General features: G+C 30.5%; 1 protein-coding gene across 1 annotated transcript in view; it reads left to right on the top strand.

Moving 5' to 3' along the window:
* Positions 1 to 25,045, top strand: part of LOC100868799 (tRNA dimethylallyltransferase) — a 117,319-nt gene that overhangs the window by 64,632 nt on the left and 27,642 nt on the right. The window contains exon 4 of the mRNA XM_012486194.3: positions 5,213 to 5,348. Within this exon, the coding sequence (XP_012341648.2) occupies positions 5,213 to 5,348 (136 nt within the window). The remainder of the gene's footprint in view (positions 1 to 5,212; positions 5,349 to 25,045) is intronic.

The raw sequence follows: 25,045 nt of genomic DNA, 5'->3' as shown, positions 1-25,045 counted from the left end.
CCTCTAGATCCTCTAGCAAAATGGATAGTGAAGGAAAAATAGAAAAAAGAGCAAGGTACAGGGAACACATCGATAAGCGATACGTAAAATATCGCGAGATGGGGGGTCAAAATACGATAATGGCAATGGTGTCGCGAGATACAGGCCGGATATCTATTTGGCCAGTTTCACAAGAATCCCGATTTAATAAGTCGGTTGATGGAACGGTTTAATAAGAGACTTTGTACACAACGTTTTGACATCTGGTCGGATGAACTCTGGTCAGGCCGATTGGCTCACGGATCGACCTAATAATTCGGCCGATGAACCAGTGGGATGGGATCGTGGCTCATAGCTCGAGCACATCCGGAACTCGCGTTCGATGAGAAGAGCTCGATGAGAAGCGAGCCGTATTGTTGGAAATTGAGGAAAGAGAAGGAAAGTTTTCGTATAAGTTGGATGGTTTTATCGTATAGGTTTGACCCGTGGAATATTTCCATGGGAAATGGAGAGTTTTGGAAAGTTTCGCGGAGGAAACGTTATTGAAGATTATGTAGATAGAAAGATCGAAAATTAGAGAAGATTAATTTGCTATCGTTTTTCGTACGAATTTGTGTGAAATTTTGTTAAATTGTAGGGAATTGAATAATTTGATCAACGTAATATTGCATTGGTGAGAATATAGTGCGAATGGTATCGCATTCTTCACCCAAAGGTTTCGAAATCAATTCATTGGAATACTCGTTCAATTTGTACTTCTATTAATAATCTATTGAAGTGTCGAATGATGAATTTCGATATTTATACACGGTAAAAAAGAAAATAAGTTTGATATTGAAAATAATGACACGAATAATTAAGAAAGAGATCTTTAATGAATGAAAATTGATTCTAGAATTCCGGTTTATATACCTATTTATAATCGTCTTGCTGTAATAGTGATAATCTTAGCTTATGTCCATCATATAAATTGACATATGTAACTTTGAACATCATTTTAATTATATAGGCTGGCGTGAAAGCTTCCCATTAATTAAATTATCCATTAAATTACAAAATATGATGCCATGAATTTCGTCTCATTAATTTTGCTCTTTAATTTACTGACTTTTTGTCCAGTTTTTTTTTTCATCTCAATTTCAACAGACAGTATCATACTTTTATCAATAGTATATAATATGTGTATATATTTATAATATACATTTAAAAATTTTATCAATAACTATATATATTTATTACGTTTTATTAATATATTTTCGAAATTATTTCGAAGAAAGATACTCGAATAAACTTTCAATCTAATTAAGTAAATACCTGTAATTATGAAACGAGAAACTTCAATTTGAACAGATTTTTATCACCTTTCTTCTTCTTCCAACTTACCAGAACTTGACAACTTAATCGATCTTTTTGATCCATCGTACTTGTACTGTGCATTCGTAAATACCAGCTGTCAACTCGAGAAAGATTTGTCGTTATTGCGTTATATTAGGAAGGCAACTTCATCTTGAAAATTTATATCGATCCAATGTGATGTAGTGTCGGTGTCGAACGCGACTAGCTTTGACCCAATAATTTCCTAACCAGTTGACGACCGTATTGAATTAATTATCAGGTTTGCGCGCCGGATGTTTAGACGTTAAAAACTTCGATTACGGACGCGCAGACGTAACGTCCGAAAATAAGCTTGGGGGGCCTTCGAATTTGTGGCTTTTCGAATGTTCCTCGAAACTATTTGAAAATATTTGTTTTCGTAAAAATGATTTCATAGTTTTTTTTTTATTAAAGATAAATTATTATTTCAGTTCGTTGTTACAAAAATAAATACAAAGATTTGTTAGAAATTGGTGAATATAAATTTGCGTGATAACTAAGTCGTGGAAAACACTTTTGCCAGTGAATCACTAGAAGAATTATAATGGCTGCAAGTTGGATTAACGGAAGGAATCTATAATGTTTTCAGAAAATATAGGCTCGAAAACCTCATTAAGATTACAAAATACGCACAAAGTTGAGTGAATGCATAATATATTTATGCAAAATACTTGATACTCTCCGCTCGTGTCACAGTACACTTCTTTTTTTACCTTTTGAAGAAGTGTGTTGTATAATACTTCAAAGCGATGACAAAAGAATACTAATATCGATAAAATCAATACTTATTTTCATAAATAAGTTTGCCGACTTCATTTTAATAATTATTTTACATATTGGCACGAACCTTCTCTATATCTTATTCTACTATCTTCTCTTCAAATGAACTTAAATTTAAGTGAATATTTAAATAATTATATATTTGAATTACAAATCTACAAATAGTTAAAATATATTATTAATCTTTGTTAATCTTTTCAACTAGAAATTTAACATATTATATACACACACAAATAAGTTTTTCGAAATTGTACAATGACAATTCAATTCATATTACTCTACATCCAATATCATAATTTAATTCTTCTTGTAGATACGATGTAACGATACTACTCTTTCATCATTCTATCTAATGGAATTTTCTAAAACAGGGTATACGTTCATATATAAATTTAACAATTTTCAGTATCATTTATATTCGACGAATAATATTCTATTCAAAATATACTAGTCCCATTGGCTGTTCTTCTTTCGAATCTCATTCCAATCAATGATATGTAAAAGGTAGTGAAGATTCAAAAAAATTCTGAGTTTCGTATCCGTTTCTCCATCGACGGCGGATTCCTGCAATCGATCGGATTTCGTCGAGGCTTTCGTTGTAGAATTGCAACGGAAACGAGCGTGTCACATAATACACGTGCGCATAATCGAGCCATGATCCAGCGCGCTTTGATTTACATATAACCAACCGGTCTGGATCCCTTTTGGTATTATAATGATAATCGATGTTCGTACTTGGGTGAAAACTGTCGTTGTACAGGTGTAAGTAAGTATTTAAAATATAATGCAAAATAGTGTGTCATGGATCCTGATCATAGGATGGGATCGAGACTCAGGAGAATCAGGATGCATGATTGCATGGTAGATTGTAAGTAATATCGTATATTATTTCATGTGGTACATTAAAGTAGAAATCGTTATATGACTTTACTGAAATAGAATTATAATACGATTATATTAGATTATAATACTTCATTGTAATATCAAATAATTCAGATTGGACTTCAGAGTAGATTTTGCCTTGCAAATTGGCTATCTCCACCATTTCTTTGGTTTTCAAATTGGCCATTTTCGATTCATTCTTATTTATGGCCAGGATGCAAGACACTATGCATAATAGTCATATGTGCCACTTCATCGGAAAATCAAGGATGAACGTCTACGATTATTTTTAGATAAATCTAGGAAAAGTTTATAAAAGTGTTCAAATCGTTTTTAAATAGAGAACGAAGAAGAGATCGTTAATTGGGCAAATGGAGATTGAAGATATTTAAAGAATTTAGAGGGAGATGTGACATAATTGTCAGATATAATTATCGAGTATTAATTTATTATATTTAGTGTACACATATATTACTGTTTAGCATTCATAAAGAAAAAATGATTCTATTTCTATTTTTAAATATAAAAATATATAATGATAGATACTTTAATGAGAATTATTTAATTGTAGTTTATATAATAGTACGTATATTCATATTTAATACTCAGTTATATAAAGTTTCTATCTATAAATAGTATAAATAATTCTCACTTATTTTTAAAATGGATGAAACAGTCAATTTATATCAGTTACGTATTTATAATATGCTTCCTTCGTTTTCTGCAATGATAGTTCACATCTTTGCTATTTCGATCGTCTTTTTCTTCTAATTTTTTCTATTCTTTTTTTTCCCGCGATGCTTTAAAATACATTATTTATGAGAGTGTTGTAACATTAAAATATATGTATGAATATATGTTCGCATTGTGTGGTATAAACGCGCGTACATGTATTCTGTAACGTTATAATAAATCATAGATACTATAAAGTACTTTTATCGTGTATAGGAAACTTGATCGAAGCTTTACGACGTGTTCAGAGTTTAAAACGAAAATAAACACTATAAAATATCATGTCAGTCTCAAGGTAGCAGTGTAAAGCTTTATATCTCGACACACATTTTCGAAATTTCGAAGGCCGAAAACCTTTTCTTTTCTTTCTTTCTTTCTTTCTTTTTTCCTCTGAAGTTTGAAGTTCAATGAACTTCAACAATTGATAATTTTATCAATCTAATGATAAATTTAATACATTTTTCAAATTTAGACACACATCGTACATTTCTTGAATTTATCAAATGAATAACTTAACGTTTCGTAATAAAAATCGTAATAGAAAACATTTGATAAAATAAATAATAATAAAAATAATATCGATTCTATTTGGATTTGCAAATATTATAATTATCATCTACAAAGAATTAATTCGAATTAATTATTTCCCAGTCGAATATTTATATTTGGATATAATATTTATCATTGAAAAAAAAAACGAAGAAAAAAAAGAGGAAATTAAATTAATTTGATATCATTTACTTACTCATCGTTGTTTTTATATATTACTGAATTTTTCCACTGTTATTAGATCTCTACTATTTTGCATCATGTTACATTACGTTATGATACATCCACGTTGTGCAACTTATTGTAACAATGTGTAACAGTATGTAACAGAATACTGTAAAAATAATCGTACTATTACTAAATAAATAATTATAGAATGTAATATAACTTTTTTAACAGCTTCTAATTCATTAGGCAGTTGGTGTTTTACAATATGAATGAATTTTGTATATATTTTACATGATATAGATTTTTTTTCCCTTAAACAACCATTAACCCACTTAAATGTCTGTCGTAATTTCCACGTGAAAAGATAAATGGTTGCTCCGTTACGGTTTTGAAGTAGAATTTAATTATGAAGAGAAATTTAACCGACTTGATTGAGAAAATGCGCGATTTGCATGAAAATTTGACACAAATTAAATGTATATAACAAAAGAAGATATAATATAAAACAAGAAGATGAAAAAAAAGATATCTTTTCTTTACAGTATTGTTTTAATTACTTTCTAAAATAACTAATCTGCAGTGAAAGTAGAGATTAATTAGAGCCAAAACAACCGATTGTTTGTTCCAAGTAAAGATTTTTGGTAACAGTTTTATAAAACAGACAAATGTGAAGATTCAAAGATGGGGAAAAAAAAAAAGAAAAAAGAAAAAAAAATAATTCTAACATTTTCTTCTTATTTTGTTTCAGGTCACTTGAAGTGTTCGAGCAACACGGTGTGAAGCATTCAGAATTGCTAAAAGCTCAAAGGACAGCTGGTGGTTCTGGATTAGGAGGCCCTTTGAGACATCGCAATGCCATTCTATTATGGATCAAGTGTGACATGGTAAGTGAGTTTCATCATTTTTTGATTGATTATTCGGAGTAATAGCCTCAGAAGATTAAATCTATCGTATAACTATTCCATAAAGAGAACATAGTATAAAATATAAATGTATAAATATATAGTATACGATAGATATGTAGAATATAAAGATAAGAATATAATATGAGTATATAAATAGAATTATATTTGATATTGTATAAGAAAACTTGTGTTAATATTCTTGTCTGTATATTCTTAGATATTTTTTTACTCGATATAAAAAAAAAAATTCAAATTTTTCATTTATCCTTCAAAATATTTTTCAAATTTCACACAAGTCATCGCTATTTCTCTAATCAAATAATATTTTTAATCCTTTATTCCTCGAAATCGGCTGGAAGGATGAATCGTTTTCAAAGCTATGCAACTCGTCGTATACCGGGTTTCATAACATTGTGCTACTTGATAAGAGATAAAATTTATCGGTTGACCATTAAGCTTGGTCGCGCTATTAACGCGGGGTCCAACTCAAGATAATTCGTCCATTGAGTTTTTCTTCGTTACGAGATTGGATATTTGTGATGTATAAAACGACGATCGCGCTCTTCGATAAAATTTTTACATAGAACTTGTTTGGAGGAAATTCAAAAATTAATCGACTAAATGTTGGATTCCTATTTATTGTTTTCTTTTTCGTTATTTGGAAATTTTTGAATACGAATGTATATCATCTTTCTTGTCTAAATTATTAATTACTTAATCGAGATATAATTAATCTGATATAAGTATATTTTGGTTTTCCTAGTGTAGTTTAATTAATTTAAATAATTTGAAAATAATTTTATCATCTATTTTATACATACAATATATAATTTTAATATTTGTATGTAATTATTACATATCTTGGTATTATTATTATAATTCTTATAAATACATTTTCACTGTGATTCGAAAATACGATTAATTTTCAATGATATGAATGAAAGAAGAGATGAAAAATTCTAAGAAAAATTCTTTTTGAGAACTATTAAATTTTCAGGATGATTCTGAAACGATCATATCACGAATAATGATGAATTTGTGCGTTTGAGGTTGTTTGACAAAAAAATAATTATAATACATTTCTATAACATCATTTATTCCTTGATAAACGATAAGTTTTATCATGTCCTTCAGTATTTCGCTGTTTAGTTAATCGTTCTCTCGGACACGCCAAAGTAATCGGTTACCTTATCGTTAACACTTCATTCTGTATTCCAAATACAGATATGATAGTTGAAGAATTTTGAATTTGATTATATATATTATAATAATGATGCGATTCATTGATATAATATTTTTTTCATTTTTGAACTTCAAGAAAAAAAAAAAGAAGCATTTTAATGTCGATTCGAAAAAAAAGTATTAATTTGAAAAGAGATTTTGAATATATATCATGGATCTGTCTAATAATTTTTGTTTATCGATATTAATTTTTATACTAACTTTTTTTTCTTTTTTTTCTTTTCTTTTCTTTTCTTTTTTTTTTTTTTTTTTTTTTTGAATGTATTTTCGTTTCAGATAGCAAAAGACCATGAACACAATAGATTTATTGCATGCGCTGACATTTCAGGCAGTATCAGGTGTGTCTTTGGCTTAGCTATAATGATTTGTAAAATTTTCAATCCACCCAACATTTGCGATCAACATTTTTACATACAATAACAGTGTCTGAAATGATATCTTAGCGTTGGTTTTATTACATCGCTTCCTCAGAACTATTTGCAATATAAAGGGGGAAAAACTGGCCTGTATTTTTCTTGGAATCAATTTTTATAGCATATTTTTTATATCACGATTGTGATATTCGTAAAAGAATTGACTTGAATATGCAATTCATTCTGAAAATACAATATCAAAGTACAAAATGAATAACATATAAATAAACTATACATTTTAATTGTGTAAAAAAATCGCGTCAATAATTCTTGTTTTATTTTAAAATATCATTATCAAATTTCCTATTCTTTATATAATTACAACAATATCACATTTGTTCAAAAATGAAATATCATTTACATTCAACTCTAAATATTAAAAAAAAAAAAAAAAGTAATCCAAAAATTTATCAATATTCACAATATCAACTTTTTTAATTTTTCCCCCCAATATATCTTTCGACGATATCTTATCCAACATTTATGTCTCGGTTATTACATAATCTCTGTCACGGGGTTAAAATTTGTGGAACATTCATTGATACGAATACCTGGAAATTAGCGCATTCCAGATAGCAACACGGTGTTTCGTACTTCGATTTCGAAATCGGAAGTCGATCCATCACCCTTGCAACTCTAACACACCAATGGATTCGTTGAGGAATTTCTTTTGATTGGGTAGCGAGAGATTGAAAGACAAAGAGGAAAGAGAGCGGGAAAGAGAAAGAGAGATCGAAGCAATACTTTCCCCGAAGGGATCGTTGAGTAACACACCTAGGCCTACGTGCACGAATAGGTGAAAAATTGAGTAATAATCGTTGCACTCTTGTTTCGCTCACGCTATCGTTGCCAACCTCGAATAGTTTCACTGGATAATTTTCATTCGGTTTTGCACGGGGATTATGACTGTTATGAAAACGAAGAAAGTTGTCTCGATACAGAAAAATCTTGGCTTTGTTTTAAAAAAAAAACAATTGAACGTTTGAAAAATTTTCGATTCGTTGACACGATTATCCGATCTTCAACTATATCTGAACAAATTATAATAAATATTTATTGCTCGTGCGAAATGAAATTTTTATGAACGAGATTTTACACGATTCTTCAAATCTATATTTTAGATTTTGTAGCCTCAGATTTTTAAATTATGAACAGTTATTTTCACGATATTTACAAAAAACTTTTTACTTTATGCAAAAATACATACAACTTTTCGAACCTCAACTATTTAAAAATAATCAGCTCCAGCTGCCTATCGATTCTTGCGTGGCTAATTTTCAAAGGGATGACTCGTCTCTTTTCTTCTTCACAACTTTCCCTGAAAAAGACTTGAACAGTGCTCGATTTAACGCTCGTCCACGGATCGCTGGCTGCGTTTCGCGAGCTGGAATGTCGGATTTTTCTCTCCCGATCGAGAAAGATCTACCTTCCACGAGCAATCCACTCACGCACACCTCCGTTCCCGAGTGAGTGAGAGGCGATACCGATTTGCTTTTCCCGTTATTGGCCTCGGTTGAATCCGATTCCTTCGTGTAACCGTGTCACCCCGAAAATTTCCTTCGATTTTCTATCTTTGTATCTTTTCTTCGAGTCCACAAATTGTGAAATTTATAGATAGATGATTTTGGAATTTTCGTTTCAATGTTTAATAGAATTGCTTATATACGTATTTATTTTTATTCTCGATTTAATTGCAATTGATTATATTGCTATTTAAGACCAAATTGAATCTCTTTGAACGCAATAAAGATAGATTGTATTGTAAAATTCTAATAGAATAGAATATCTATTATTTACTTAAACTATACATTACTTCACGTTCAATGATATTTAATTTCGAAAATTAATTTGTCGAAGCTCTTGGTCGAAATAGTTAATCGTTGGAATCGTTGCATTTTCAATTTTGATCGAATACTCGTAAACGACATGGAAGGAAAAGGAAAGGGAGGAAGAAAAGAAGTAGATATCTCGAAACTTCGAGAAACTTCGGAATGTTTGACGAAACTTACATCTTTATCAAATGGTATAAAGACATTAGAGCTACATCCCTAGACAAATATAAATAACAGTACGTTCCACGTAGGTGTAAATATAGCTGTACAGAACATCGATAGAAATAGTATCCGTACAGACGAAGTTCCGCGTATTTTGTGTTCGTTTCGCGATAGTCGGTCGCTCACTTCGCCGGCGATCAATTACGTCCATTCTCGAATTTACGTCAGTGGTTTCGTGGGGATCTATACAGCTAGGAATGGGATCAAATTCAATATATTACACATCTATACCGAATCCAAGTCGATCTCGGTGCAGAAGTTTCACTTTTGTATTCGATTATCATTCTTAACAGGTGATGTTCCATTTTCTATATTTGCAGGGTATGTACCGGGATTGTACGAGCTTATTTCTAAAACGAGTTCATGTGAAGATTGTGTGATATATGTGTCGGATTTTTTTTTTGTAGAGATAGCGTAATATCGCACTGTCTTTTATTTTATCAAATTCTTCGCAATAGGAAGCACGTATATTTGTATTTTATCTTGATAAATGTTCTATTGAAATTTTCAATCAACTTGAAATGTGTTGCTATAATTTTTATAATAGATAGTCAAGAGTTATTTTTTAACGATTGTTCAAGGTCAAGAATATATTTTATTCCAGCTTATGCTAGAATATAACAGTTTAATGGTATACTGTGATCACAAGTTGTCCCGTAGAATGAATCGCGGAAGTAATTTGTCGATGTAGATCGGTCTGCGTTGTGGAACAAGAGGGAAATGGGTCGGATTAAAATAAAAGCCTGACTAAGTCCACCCACGCTGATGATCTAGCTATCGCATGGGATCCTCGAGAATTAGAGCAGACAGTTACATGCTCCCCAAAATTCTCTAATAGAAAGCGAGATTATTAGCAAATTCCTATTAAATTAATCAAGAGCTCGAAGAGCTATAAAATATCTTATAGAGAAGAATAATGGTGGAATATAAAAGGAATAATTTTACTATTTAAATTAAATGCAAATTTTGAAATTAATTTATTTATATTTATATCATTTTAAATTTTATCAAGTATATAATTTCGTTTATTTATGTTTATTTAATTCATTTTTAATTACTTGTTTTTTGATTAATTCAATTTAAGATATCATCTCATTTTATTATATCATATCTGATCGACATCCAATTTCGTGGTGGAATTATACATACATTTTTCTTTAATTATAAATTTTAAAGATTTCGTTTCATAAATTTTAATTGATTAGTCGTACATGCACGCTACTATGCATTGGTAAGAAAAGGAAACATGAATTAATCAAGATATAATTTAATTCAATTCTTTATAGGTTTTTTGAATAAATTTTTTTTCGAAGATCAAAATAAATACCAAAATCAGAATAAATATTACAGATAAATTATATAAATTTAAAATTTAGGAAATTTAGGAATTATCATTATTTTATATATACTTTTTCTTTGAATTAATCTGTTTCAATTATATTAATACACCAATTTGCATTCGATCGAAAATCGTGCAACTTAATTATCTTTAATGACTAATAATTAGATATACAAATTAATAAATGATAAATAACATTATATAACTGTTACTATGTTATAATACTGTAAAAATATTTCTTTGTGATAACTCACACACTTTAAATTTCCTCAAAAGCAAACAATTTATTTATCTCTAAATTTTTCTGAATTTTTCTGAATTCATCATTGTCCTTATCTCAATATATGCTTATATTGTTCTGATATTCTTATTTTCAAATTCCTTATTTCCAAATATTTGAACTTGATAATATACATTCACTCGAGAGAAATGTCTACTCATCACTTTAATTACAAAACTTTCATCAATTATATTTTCTTTTAAAATTGTCAAAATAGTTTCTCAACCTCGTATATTTTCAATAAAACAATCGTGTCCAAATATATTCGTAATCCACATTAACAATTGTCATCAAAATGCCAAATACTCGTGATCCATATGGATTACGTAACGCTCCAATTTTTCAAACTCGTCGTATCTGTTCCACCGTCTAGTACACTTTCCTCGCGTGTGTGAACATCAAGTTTTCTTCCGGCGGCCAAGAGGAAAGAGACTAGGGAGAATAAACGTTCTCTCACGCGCCTCTCTGCGCGAGAAGGTTTTTGCACCTTCGCGAGCCTCCTCGTAAGGATGAGAAAAAAAATAGGAACCAGTCTCAGTGGCTAATTCGTGGAACGGATAATTATTATGGGAGGCATAAGTACGCTTAAGTGTGTGTAAACGTGGGCATCCACGATTCTCGATGCATCAACAGCGCACGTGTATATACGTACAAGCGTATATTTCGTCCAGTTCGTGGAATTTTTGGTTGTGAAAATAATTTTTCTTTTACGTCGATTACGGCCTGTTTAATGGCTTCATCAAATGAAGAATCGGATAATTGGTCATTAAGAGAAGCGAATTTCGAAATTTAATTAAGCGTTTTATATTTTAATATTCTCGAAATGCTCTGATCTTGTATTATATGATTATATACGATTCTCGTTTCTTTTCATTTCTTATGGGCTACGAAAGTATTTGCTGTGAATTGTTTTACATGTCGGTCCAATAAGTGTGTTTAGAATTTTATTTATTTTATTATTATTAGAGATATATTTATATTGTATTATATGCAAAACTGATATATCGATTTACAATTCTTTCATTATCTTTTCAATAAATTTTAGAATAATTTTAATATATTTTCGTATCCCACTTGTCAAAACAAGTCGATTGATATAATTATTCATGGTTTTGATAAGAAAATGTGTCTAATATTATCTACTTATTATTTTTCAAAGAATAGAAGAAATTAATAAGGGGGAAAAAATAATCTTAATTCGTTGAAACGAGTAATTTTGTGAAAATTATACATGGAAATAAAAAGTTTATTATATTACTGTTTACAAAGAGAGCGTGTATATTTTCTAGAAAGATTTCAAGGTAAAAATTTTATCTTATTCTATTGGTTGGATCGTCGAATAATTTGCGAAGGTAATGTTTATCTTTTACGTCAGTAACGTGCTCTTTGACGTTTCGATGATTATTTATTTGCAGAATTGTCGACGATTAACATTTTTCTTCCCGTTTTATTTTTCTTCATTTACATTGTTAGATCGAAATTATTATTTTCTCGTTGCAATAATTCTAATTGATTATATGTAAGTTCACGGACGTGTTGCAAAGTAGTAAATATTTCATAATTACATCGCGAGTATTGCAATGCGATCGCATAAACGTTTACTTGTTTTTATCGATCGAAAAATCGATAGCGGTTTGAATGAATATTGAAGAATTCGCTCTTCATTGAGATGATTTTATACAATAGACATATAGCATTTTGTCTTGTTGATTTTTTGAACGTTTATTGATGACGAAATAAACTACATACATGATAAAAATTTTTTTAAAGTAAATATTCCTAGTATTTGATACTTAATATTAAATGTAATAGAAACAGTTAATATCATTAACAAAGAAAATAACTTGTAACTGAAAATTCTTATCATTGTATGTACGTTTATTTCATAATCACACAATTAATCGGAAAAGAAAAATAATAATAATAAAAAAGAAAGATACTTGAACACAATTCACGTATAATACGAAGAATTTCATTCACAGTTTTTTCACGTTTCTTCCTCCGTGTATAAGTCGTCTTAGTTATCTGGATAGAGATCTTCCAAACAGGAAAAATACTTAGATTTTTTTCACAATTTCTGAGTAAGAAAGTCTTAAAATATGCTTGAACATATTTAAATAAAATATTTGAACAATGACATAATTATTCCAGAATAACGCATCCGCTGAGCTGATGAGCTCTTCCTCGAGAATTATTTCGTTATTAAGATCTTAAATTAAAAAATCTTTAACTCATTTTCACATCATGATTACGAAAAACAATTTCAAATTAATTTTCTCAATATATTTTCCATCATCGCTTCTTTCTTCAATTCACCGTTCCATTTAACTAGATAAACTACCACACCCACATGGTATACGTAATCGTACTACCTACATTTGCATAATTACATAAATAACATAAAAACAAAAACAAGAAGAAACTCCGTTATCTGTCTCCTTAATCCCAAATTAAGCCCCATTCACTCATGCTCGTATATGACCATTAACCAAGCAGCAACGATAAATATTTAGTAACAATAAAAAGGATAAAATTAAAATTTCTCTGTAGGATCCAAACCCCATTCATCATTTCCCATCACTAGATATTTCCATCATTCGAGAGTAGTAGTAGCATCGTAATATCGCGAATTGTTATCTCGATGCATACATACGCAGCCAGTGGTAGTACATACGCGACGAACCACGGTCTCATTCGACTCGTTCCGACTTCCACTTTCTCGTCTTCCCTCCTTTCTGACGTGTTACGCTCACCTAGACGCGACGTGCACGTGAACGTATCCGCGTTTTTACGTGCAGCCAGTGCGCACGCGTACGTGTGTACGAGGCTTTAACCGTGGTTGCAACCGTAGTACGCGAACGGCTGAATGCACCTCGTAGTAGTAGTAGGCTGCGTGCGTCGGCCGCGTTATTTTTATGAATGACTTGCCGGCAACGTAATCCAACGTGCAACTACGACGACGTATTACGGATTGCAGGGACGGATCTAGAGAAAGTAGAAACTGGGCGTTATCGAAATAAGTAAATTCTTGTTCGAGTAATCGTTCGAGTAATTGTTCTTTTGGTTTTTTTTTCTTTCTTGTTTTAATTTTATTTTGAATAATAAGATACTTGGCTATTTGTTATTTTGTTCGGTAGATTTTTGTTAATTTTCTCTCTTTTTTTTGTATTTATTTTTATTTTAATTATTACAGAATTGGATCTTTTGTAAATTTTTTGGCTCGAGTTTAGATTTAAAGAATTTCTATTTCTTAAAATAAATTTCCAATTTTTCGTCTGGATATGACGATAATTCGATATATTCATTTTCCTTTGTATTTTTTGATTTATAAAATGAAATTATATATCTTTTTTTCTCTATTATTTGATAAATAGAATTAGAATTAATTTTCAAATTAATTTTTTATTTATATCTTCTATAATAAACATCATGTATATAAACTAAGAAAGAATATCAAAATCGATAAAAATAATAATGTAACAGAATAAAATATTCAATTCAATGTTCCCTCCTTGTCACATAATTCGAGTTAAAAATAAGAAGAAAAGAAAAATGTAAGGAGAAATCTAACGTCTTCAAACGTCTTCAAATAAAATATATATTTCGTAGAGTCTAGTTTTCATGTTACGACCTACATCGTCCATTGGAAAATATTTATAGAATCGTATCTGGTATTTAAGAAGGCGTGCAAAAATCCAAGATCTGAAAAATTTTTTTGTCTGATCGATTTTTCACTCAACGACGATTGATTCACATCGCTATGGGATGTCGAGTACACTCGATTCTGAATGGTAATCGATTTTCCTGTATTATCAGGTTGCGTAGGTAATTTCCAACGTGCTCCGTGTTTGCTCGTTGCAGATTGCAATGAATCGCGATAGGAAGTGTTTACTTTGACAGTGAGTTATCGCCGTTTGACTTGTAAAATCGGAAATAAATCGGGAAAAAATATTCGATAATTCCTTCATTTCTTGAAATTTTGTTAGATTTAATTTATTTAATTTAACATTTTAACATTTTCAAATCAATTTGTTTATTTATTTATTCATTTTACTTTTTATAAGATTCATTTTACTTTTTACTATTTATAAGATTTTATAAGATCTTCGTTTGAGGATTTGTATCGAGAAGTTCGAGAAACATCGGTGTAAACGGAAGTGAAGATAAAAAAAATTGATTTCTAACGATGAAGTTACAATAATTTTCAAGCCGGTATCGATAGCACGTGCAACATTGCTGATTGATTTTTATTTGTGTATTTAATGTTTGTTAAACGTGAATGTTTGTCTCAGTGTTTTTTAATAGATTAAAGTTGAAGTTTAGAATTTTTTTTTTATTATTAAAATATTATTATCATAAATATAAATTTTATGAAAATAATAACTTCCGTTTTGATATTTACACAGTAGCTTTAGATATATATATATATTATAAAAGTAAACTAAATTTAAGTAAATATCTAATTTAAAGATGATTAATAATTAAAATAAGAAATAATAAAAATTTGATAAATTAATATTTTTGTATTTATAGTATAATAGTATTCAAAATATCAAAGATTAATATATCGAAGATTAAAATAAACTAGACTAAATTATTCCGTACAAGCAATAATAATTTTCATGATTACATAATACTTTGTATTAATTAACTCGATTAAAATTTATGTGACAAAGGGTATTTAAAGTTATCTTCTTGCGGACATATTGTGTTTAAGGCTACAAGTTCATTCACAGTTTAAATTCCACGACAAAATTAATCTTTCTGTTTCCGTCTGATACTAATTAAAATGATACTTTTTCCTGCCCAATTAATAAAGACAAAGTAACATTTGGTTGATTAAGCTATATTATTAAGCTTGTTCAGTGAAGTTATAAAGAATATTTATTTTTTCATATTGAGAAAAAAATTATATTTTAAAATTTATTTATTTTTAAAAGTTAGATTAACAATATTTTTTTTAATATATTTATTTATACTTTATAGATGGAAAAGAATTATAACAATATATATATATAATATTATTTTGATAAAATAGTAAACTAATTTTTAGTTTATATTATCTTAAGGAAATTTCATAATTTCTTTATCGGATTTTCTGAAGTACTTTTTCTTATTAATATTATGACACGTTATCACTTATCACGTGTATTATTTTTGTAACAGTTGTTTATTAGATACACTCGTTCTTTCAATCGTTCAAAAATAAAAAATAAAAATTTCGATCATCGAAATTGGTATCGAGACTTTCACTAAAATATAATAACTTTAAATTCATGTATAAATTATGGAGCATGAAAAATTTATAAATTCTAATTAAAAACTTTTCAATTAATAATCTCAGGATTCTTAATAATAATATATGAATGAATTGCGAGTTTGAGTAATATTAGTAAAGAAAAAAAATTTTAATCTCTGAAATTAATCGAAAGATTTATTAATATCGTCAGTAATAGATTAATACAATTGTACTTTTTTCCAGATAAGAAATGATACATAAGATTTGATTTTAATTTAGTACAATCTCTTTATAAAATTTGAAATCTTTATGAATTCGATGCGTTTTAATGTTTAATATCACTTATAATTTTCTTTCCTCGAAAACAAATGTTGTACCATTTTCCCTCTCCCTAAACTTATTATACGTTCAAATCGATTTTGTTAACTTTCACACGATCTAATTTTCATTGTTATTTAATTCTATACGATAAATTTTTCACCATAATCAAACATATAAAATGAAATTCAACTCATAAAACACCAATCGCATCATTTATAAATATAAGCTCTTCCAAAAATCTGTTCAATCCCCATCTCTCCAAACATTCAAGAACTTGCCAACTCATCGTTCACCATCAATTCTTTCGTCCAACCATTCCTAAAAAAGAAAAAGAAATTCGCGATCGACATCGTTTTGATATTCTCGCTCGCGTTCAGGAAGAGGCGCGTTAAAAGTTATCACGAAGGCACTATCGCGAGAAGCCAGCCCAGCGAATCTTATTCCTCGAGGGAGGGAAGAGGGAGGGGAAAGCCACTTCCTGTTATCCGTTCCCCAGGACTCGAGCGATGGTTGGGAAAAGGGTCATCGGATGGCCCTGAGCTCGGGGTCACCCGTCTCGGAGGATGTCTGGGTGTTAATTAAAATGTGCCGCGCATCTGGCGATGCCACGCCGACTTCGACCGCCAACCCCCCTCCCCCCTCCCCCTCCTTCTTTCTTCTCCTTTCCCACCCTCCTTCCCTCCGTCCATCTTTCCTTTCGTTTCACGTTCCCGCCTTTTCTCCCCACCTCCCCTCTCCACGAGTCCTCTTCCATCCAACTTCTTTTCCACCCCTCTTGCTCTTGCTCGCTGCTTGCGTGCGATCGCACGCAAAGAGAATCGCAACATTGAAGTTGAACCGAGGGAATGCCACTTGGACGACAGCTGCCGTTTCGTGCACACGTATACGCTCTCTTTGTCTCTCCCTCATGTGAGGACACATGCCGAGGATGTGTCGTCACTTCCTGCGTTGGCGCGGATCCGGGGGGTTCGGTATTTTTGCCCGCGAACCCGTAGATTCTTGATCGCTCATCCGTGGACCGTTAGGTTCGAGGATGTTGGATGATGAAGTTCGACTGTTCCGTAGAAAAGTGGTTGGAATTAGGGGAGGAGTTGAGATCTTTTTGTCGTAGATTGTGCAGGTTGTTGGAGGTCTGGCGAACAGGTTGTTGGACGCGTGTTTAAATGGGGGAACGTGGAACACGCGTGGATGGATGCTCGGTTAAGGGTTGATGTAGAGAGACACTGTTTTGGCTATGGTTTCTTTTGTTTTTTTTTTTTTTTTTTTTTTTGGATGTTGGATGACGATATTAAGTATCCTATTCGTTCTTTAAACGAAGTTGGAAAGTCTTGCATGTCTTTCAGGAATCTAGATTCAATTTATTTTTCCTAACATTAAAAAGAAGAAAAGAAAAATAATAAAAACTTCGGTTCTACTTACTTTCTAAATACTGGGTAACGTATTTTAAGTAAAGAGCAAGTCAATGCAATATCTGGTGTTTTAAAATTAATATTTCATCACGCTACACCAATTTGCATCTTATACAATCTCTTTTCAATAAAAACAGAAAAAAGAAAATAATATCCTTTCGTGACAATTCCAGCAATTATTTCGATCGACCAAATGTTTCAAACCAAGAACCACTTGAAACAAAATTGATACGCGTAATGGGAAAAATAGGCCTCGAAACCTGTCTCGAGCGATTGAAAATTAGAATTACACGTGGCCGATCGATTTCATTCAAATGTTCCACTCGTCGCAACAGCTTTGATTTTTCATGCACAGGGAGTACTATATCCGTGTAAAATAAAATCTCCGGTGACACCTCGTGAATACCACCTGTCGCTCGGTATACGCGGCCTCTTGCTCCTGGTGATACGCAACGAGGATATGTTGTCACTTCCTGCCGGCGACGTCACGCCCTCGCAAACTACCGGTTTTATTTTAACGACACCGAGTATTTGTCATAGTAAGCCTGTACACGTGAGTACTCGACTCTGCAAAGTGGTCGCTAATATGGCTCGCGTACGTGTTTGGCGCGCCCATTCAGAAAATGTATCGTTTAACAAGTTACCAATCGATATTATGATTTGTATTTTAAGTGGAGGTTTTTTTTTTTTGTTTATAAGAGGAAAGAAGGATGTAATAGGATTCGAGTTAATTAGAATTTTTTTAATCTAAAGCTGAAAGAGTGGAGGATTATTAAAAGAAATTTTTATTCAAATAAAATATTTGCTGTGAGATTGAGTAATAATGTATTTAAAAAATAAACGTTAATATTTGTATTTATATAGGTATTCGTTGTTTAATTTTAGTGTAAAAAGTGTAAAGGTTTTTCGAAATTTATTATGATAATATGGATGGGTTTGAAATTATTATTATTTATATTTAATAAAACGACACAGTTGTTGTAGGCTTTATTAACACAAGGATCCTTTTTTTTTTTGATTAAAAAATTTATAAAGAATCGAATTGTTTCGTGATCTCAGAATAATAATTTATTCATAGACATAATAAAATATATATATATACAGAAAATAAGGAACAGGAAATTCAATAAAAATGTTAATGATGTAATAACACACCTGGTCAAATATTATTACAACTGTGAAGTGGTATCTTGAATATCGTATTAATGATAAAATATATATCGTTGTTTTAAAATCACAGATATTTAAAACAAATCAACAAAAGAACAATATAATACTACATTTGGTTCTGGAATTATTATATGTTTAAAATACTCGTATGGCAATCTCTATTATTTAACTTGTACTTAATGCTATCAACGAAAATTAATACTCATAATATAATCTCATCGAAATTATCTTACTTTTTTTTTTCTATTTTCAATGATTTATGTTTCTATACTAATTAAATAACGATAAGATTTTTTTTTAACGATTTTGATTTTCAAAAACTGAACGATTTATCTTGAAGTTGTTCAATTCGTTTACATGAATTATATATTTATTACAGAATTAGAAATTAATGTTAATATATATTTTCATTTTTACAATTCATGATTGTGTTCTTCTAAAACGTTCTACACACATATTAAACTTACTTACGTCATTTCCTTAATCTCCTCGGCACTATTTGTTTTATTTGTCATCGTTACCACAAAGTGAGCACTATTACACATTTTTGCAATTAGCACGTGATGGTAATTACGATGACTAAGAACATGAAAGCAATGTTTAAAATATTGCTATTTCATGATATCGGAAAGGTATCTTCTCATTTATGAGCATTGACGACTTCAATAATTTTCAAAATTAATATTTCATTCATGACGACATTTATTAAAAAGAAATTAAATTAAATTGTATTCCATGCGAGGAAAATTGTAGTACGCGTGTAATACGTAATATCAGGGGCAGCTGTTTTCGGTAGATGAAGATGATATGCATGATTTGCAACAATGTTTTTTTAACGAAGCAATTCTCGGAAATTCTCTTAAACTGTAATTTACAATAAAATCACTTGCTCGTTTCGTAAATATTGTCAAATAAAAAAATTAATAGAGATCTTTTTTTTTTTGTAGAATCATTTTTCTTTTATTACGAATTGTCAATAAAATTTACTTAATTACCCTCTAATTTAATAATTTTTGAAAACAAAGATTCAGTTTAATCGAACCGTATTAATAAATCCGTTATAAATCTTCTTCTTTGTGAGACTCCATCTTTCGGATCAACGTATCCGAACCAGGAAACCTCGTCGCAATAAAAGTATATCAATCACGACCATTTCAAAATCCGTCAAAACTCTCGTCGAAAATATAGCACATAAAAGTCCATATGTATATCATTTCAATCTGTTTTTCGCGTGTCGGATCGATCCCAGAAAACGTCTCGAACGCCTTCTTTCAACGACGGGGAGAACTGTGAATCGTTCGCGCCGTTTTTATCGCGGTTTCTTGGAAAATCATCCCGGAAACGGTGATTTCGACAAGTATACCTCAAGATCCGGGAAGCGGACGATAGGGAAAGCCACGTGTCGCGTCGAGTAACGAGAGAGGAGGGAGTGTTTCGCTCCGTTCGTGGGATCTCGTTTTCGAGAATTCGAAGCCGGTTCTTAAAATTAGACCACACCTCCCCCACGAGGGGACGAATATGCGGCGACGAGGCTCTTAACTCGGGCCACGTTACTATTAATAAATCAATTACAAGGGCTACGACCGGCGTCGTTTTCTTGGACGCTCATGAACCTGTTACTTTCCGATCTGACGTCTCCATTAGAGCTTTTAGCCCTGTTAATGGGGATAGCTGGTTTAGCGGTTCTATTTTATCGGCGGAGCTTTACGATCGGGGATATATACGGTTTTGATTACGGCGCGGGTGGATAGTTTACGGTTTTGGATAGGCGGGGATGAGAGAATTAATCAATTGGAGCAATTTGATACGAGGGATATAGAGGGAAAATTAATTGATTTTTTCGAGTGGATAAATAGAAGCGAATATTTTTGCTTGTTCGACATTTTAATAAATATTATTTTTGTACAAATAATTGTTTTAGAACAATTAGTTTGTTGAAATGTAAGAAAATATTTCAAATTTAAGAATAATATTTTATACCGTGTTGTAATGTGTTTCACATTGTTTCTGATATGTTAATGATGTGTATATATTCATAAATACACGAGTAAAAAAATTGCATATGGAAATGTTAAAACTTTTTATTTGCTGTGTATTTGAATTTGTTATTATTCCATTATCTCTTAGAATTAATTTTCTTATATCTAAATTTAAATATATATTTCCTTTCGAATCTTCTTTGAGTTTTCTTTTATAGATCATAAATCTACGAAGAATTATAAAAAGTATTACTAATAAATTAATATGATATTCAATATACTTGAAATACTCACAAGGGTGCATAAATAGAATTTCAATCAATAGAAATTTCTAAATCAAAATATAATCTTTATGGCATAGAACTGATTTAACATTAAATTTGAATTTAGAAAATTTGTATAGTTAAAATTTAATGATTTTTAATAAAGAAAGATATTCAGAAATTGACATTAACATTTATAGAGAGGTTATTGAGAATGTAGGGCAAGGGAGATAATATTTCAAATGAAACTAAGCCATTCTATGATTATTCTTGGCACAAATAGAAAGGCAATGAAAATGGACGAATGGGTTGAGCGACACTCCGAAGCCAAGATAAATGCACATAGATACTTACAATTGTTACTCTAAAGTGAAATTTAAACTACAAGAGATAAATGTTTCGAAAATTGAAACTTGACAACGAATGAGGAGAAAATTTGATATTCTCTAGAGAGATGAATAATATGAAAATTGAAATTTGAGAGATAAATAATTTTAGAATTGAAAATTTCGAAATGAAAAAAAAAAATAGTGTGAAATCTCAAAGATAAATATTTACGAAATTAAAATCTTAGAGATGAATAAAAATTTAAAAATTAAATTATTTGGGTATAATTTGAAAGATAAGCTATTCGTGTAAAATAATTTTATGTTCCCCTACAAGTTTTGGTGCAAAAATCTTCTAGAGTAGATATTTAATAACTATTATGTTATTTATCCTCGACTTATAACTTACGTAATTTTGTGGCTACTTTCTCTAAGTTACAATGTGTAATTGAGCGGCAATTATTTACAATTGGAAAGTTAAGTGTAGTAAAAGAAGCAACAAGAGAAATGTTATATTTATGTAAGTAAGTGAAAAAAAGATGAATAAGAGAAATATTAAAATAAGTAGTATTCCAACAACAATTTAAAATATTAACAACATTTCGACTTTTCCATGCAATTTTTAAATAATTGAAATATTTATTATTAATTCTCTTTCAACAAACGAGAGTATCTTTAATCTTTTCCTTAAAATAGAAAAAAAATCTTGCAATGATAAAATAACACATTTGCATTGAGAAAAATTTTCTATGGACAATTTTACGTATTTTTACGATTTTCTTCCGCATTCCATTTCATCTCACGATTCGTTCTTCTCCAATCTCAATACCAATATCTGTTACATCGATCATCCGGCCAATCCCAGCAATACTCCACCATCGAAACGCATCCATATTATCTCGATATAACAAAACTGTCAACTGTACACAATCATCGATTCCTCATCCATCCTCGAAAAAAGGGGAAAAAAGACGAAAAAGAAGGAAAAAAAGGAAGAGAAGAAAGGCATCGATGAAATTCTCATTTGTTCCCATGGCGAGATCCTGCTTTCACTTTCATGAATTCTCGCGACGCGAATTTGACTGTTGAATAAAAAGCTCCTCGTTTCGAGCCTCTCCCTTCTTTCATTCGTTTCCCTTCGACTAGTCGGAAATGCCATGCATGCCACCGTGTTTAAAACCACCGACGGTTGTTAGATATACGAGCAATAAAATATAGAGGAACAGGGAGAAGCCATTACTAGTATGGAAAAGAAATTGTTGAAGAAATTGTTCGGTTTTGGTCGTGACGTGGACCCTGGTACAGATTGAATTTCGATTTTCATCTAGTTTTACGGGGTTTTGGGTCGCTTACTTGCGTTTCTGTTTCTTGCTTGGTTCGAGACGTGGTTCGTATTTTCTCGAGGAAATTGCGCGAGTGTAATCCATTAGTGACGATAAAAAAGGGAATTGTTGTAAACTTACAGATACGTATCTATGCGATATAGTATTATTGCATTAAACTCTATATTGGAGAGATTATGGAAATTTCATTTTGAAATGAGGATTTAAAAATTTTAAATAATTTGTAAATTAAAAAAAAAGGATATTTTTTTCTACTAACAAAAAACAAGCAAAATGTTATTAAAAGTCACGTAATTAGATGAATTTTGGATTATTAGAAAGTGAGATTTTCTTGTTCAAAAATGTTCTATTTGTTTCGTATGTAGGATAAAACTGGGATTCTTTATTTTCTTTTATCGAAATATCGATTAATACTAATAGTAATTTATTTTATGAACAAAAATCACGGTTTCAAGATAATTAATATCGACAACTAGGATGGTGTATATTTGGGGTGGTTTCTGGCTTTGATACGTGATAAATATGTCGAGATTGATGGTTGTATGGATTGTTGACTTTATGGAGGAGATTTATACGTTGCTTTTTGATTGGGATAAATAAAAATGATCATTAAAATTGATCATTTTTCCTATGAAAATTATATTATTAATTTCTTTAATCTTAAAATTCAAGATTAATAAAATTGATTGAAATATATTGCAATAAATGTTAATACATTTAATAAAACAATAAGAAGTTGTGTATTATTCACACGCAAAATAATTAAAAAAAAGAAAGAAATAGAATATAAAGAATAAAATAGAAAGGAATTTTCAATTCCGAAATCTCTCAATTTTCTTCAAACGAAGTAAACGTAACTCGCACGAAGAATATAATCTCGAATAAAACTTAAACCTGGAACGATCTCATAAATTTGTGCCGCATCGCACAAAGAAATTAATTTTCCACACGGTCGTGGTAACTTTCACTTTTACAATACGGCAGAAGTTCACGAATTCCATCGTGCAAGATAAAATTTCCGCAAAAAGCGTATACCCATCGCTCATTCCCTTGACTTTTACAAAGTCGGCTCGTTAAATTCCCTCCTCAAGAGAAACGTTTAATTCTGATCCACGATGCAATGATAATTCATCACGTCGTAACATAAACGGCCAGTTTAATTCACATCGCGATTATCATATCGGCAAGGTAGAGGATTACGCGTGACAGCAAAACGTCTTTCTCGTCGGATCGAACCATCATGGAAACGTTATTTAGAATCGGATTTCGAGACGTCTAAATGCCGCTTTTCGAATCGACGTGGGAGTTCGAGATGAGTCGATAATTGCTGGAAAATCGATAAATCATTTTTATATTTGTATGCTCAAAATTGAACATTTTTATGGTTATTTAAAACGAAGATCATTTGTGATGGACACGTTTTTTCTTTTGTTAATTTTTTTTTAATATATCATGCAGACTTTAAAGATGCTTTTGAGAAGATATTCGTTTATTTACAAAAATGTAGAATAAAATTCATCTTCTAATTTAAGCTTCTTAACGATGTTAAAAATATTTTTAAAATATGGTGATATTCAAGATTTAAAAATATCAAGTAAAATAATTAATTTTGTCCAATGAAATCATTTCACGTATCTTCTACTTCTCTTTTTAACTGTTCATTAACTTTCGTCTCACACTTTCTCAAAACACAATAATTAATATCTATCTTTCAATAATATTTGTTTAAAATTTATCGATATTTACAATAATAAATTAATTTGGAATAGTTAAATTATTATATATTTTTCCATAATGTTTAATATAATACTCACAAACGAATCATTAATTTTTTAAAAATTATATTTTAATTAAAGAAAGTCAGAACAAATAAAATATTGTTCGAGAGATTAAATTTAATATCTGAGGAAAAGGTCAAACCTACGTACATAGTTTCGATGTATCCCTTCCATAATTTGTTCGTGAAGGAGACTGTTACAGAGTAGCTCCACTTTGTTTCAAGCGAGTGTGTTAGATCGCTGTGAAATCTATTTTATTGCCTGGGTTCTCATTGAATCCGAATTGTCGATGATCGCTGTGTGCAAACGGAATTTCTAATAGTAAATAGAAACGTGATTCTCTCTCGAATGAAGGAGCGAAATGTTCGTATAATTTGGCCGAGGAATTATTGTAGATACCTATCGTGTTTCACTCTTTTGCTTTATAAATGATACGGTTATTTTATTGAACAAAGATAATTTTGTGATTTTTAAATAATAAACTCGAAACAATAGACATAAATTTAACTTTTTACTTGCT

Source organism: Apis florea, unplaced genomic scaffold, assembly GCF_048593485.1.
Source record: "Apis florea isolate Af1SG1 unplaced genomic scaffold, ASM4859348v1 contig_3391_pilon, whole genome shotgun sequence".
In the NCBI taxonomy this organism is placed as follows: Eukaryota; Metazoa; Arthropoda; class Insecta; order Hymenoptera; family Apidae; genus Apis; species Apis florea.
The sequence above is the reverse complement of the archived record's forward strand: the minus strand, read 5'-3'. Positions and strand labels throughout refer to the sequence as shown.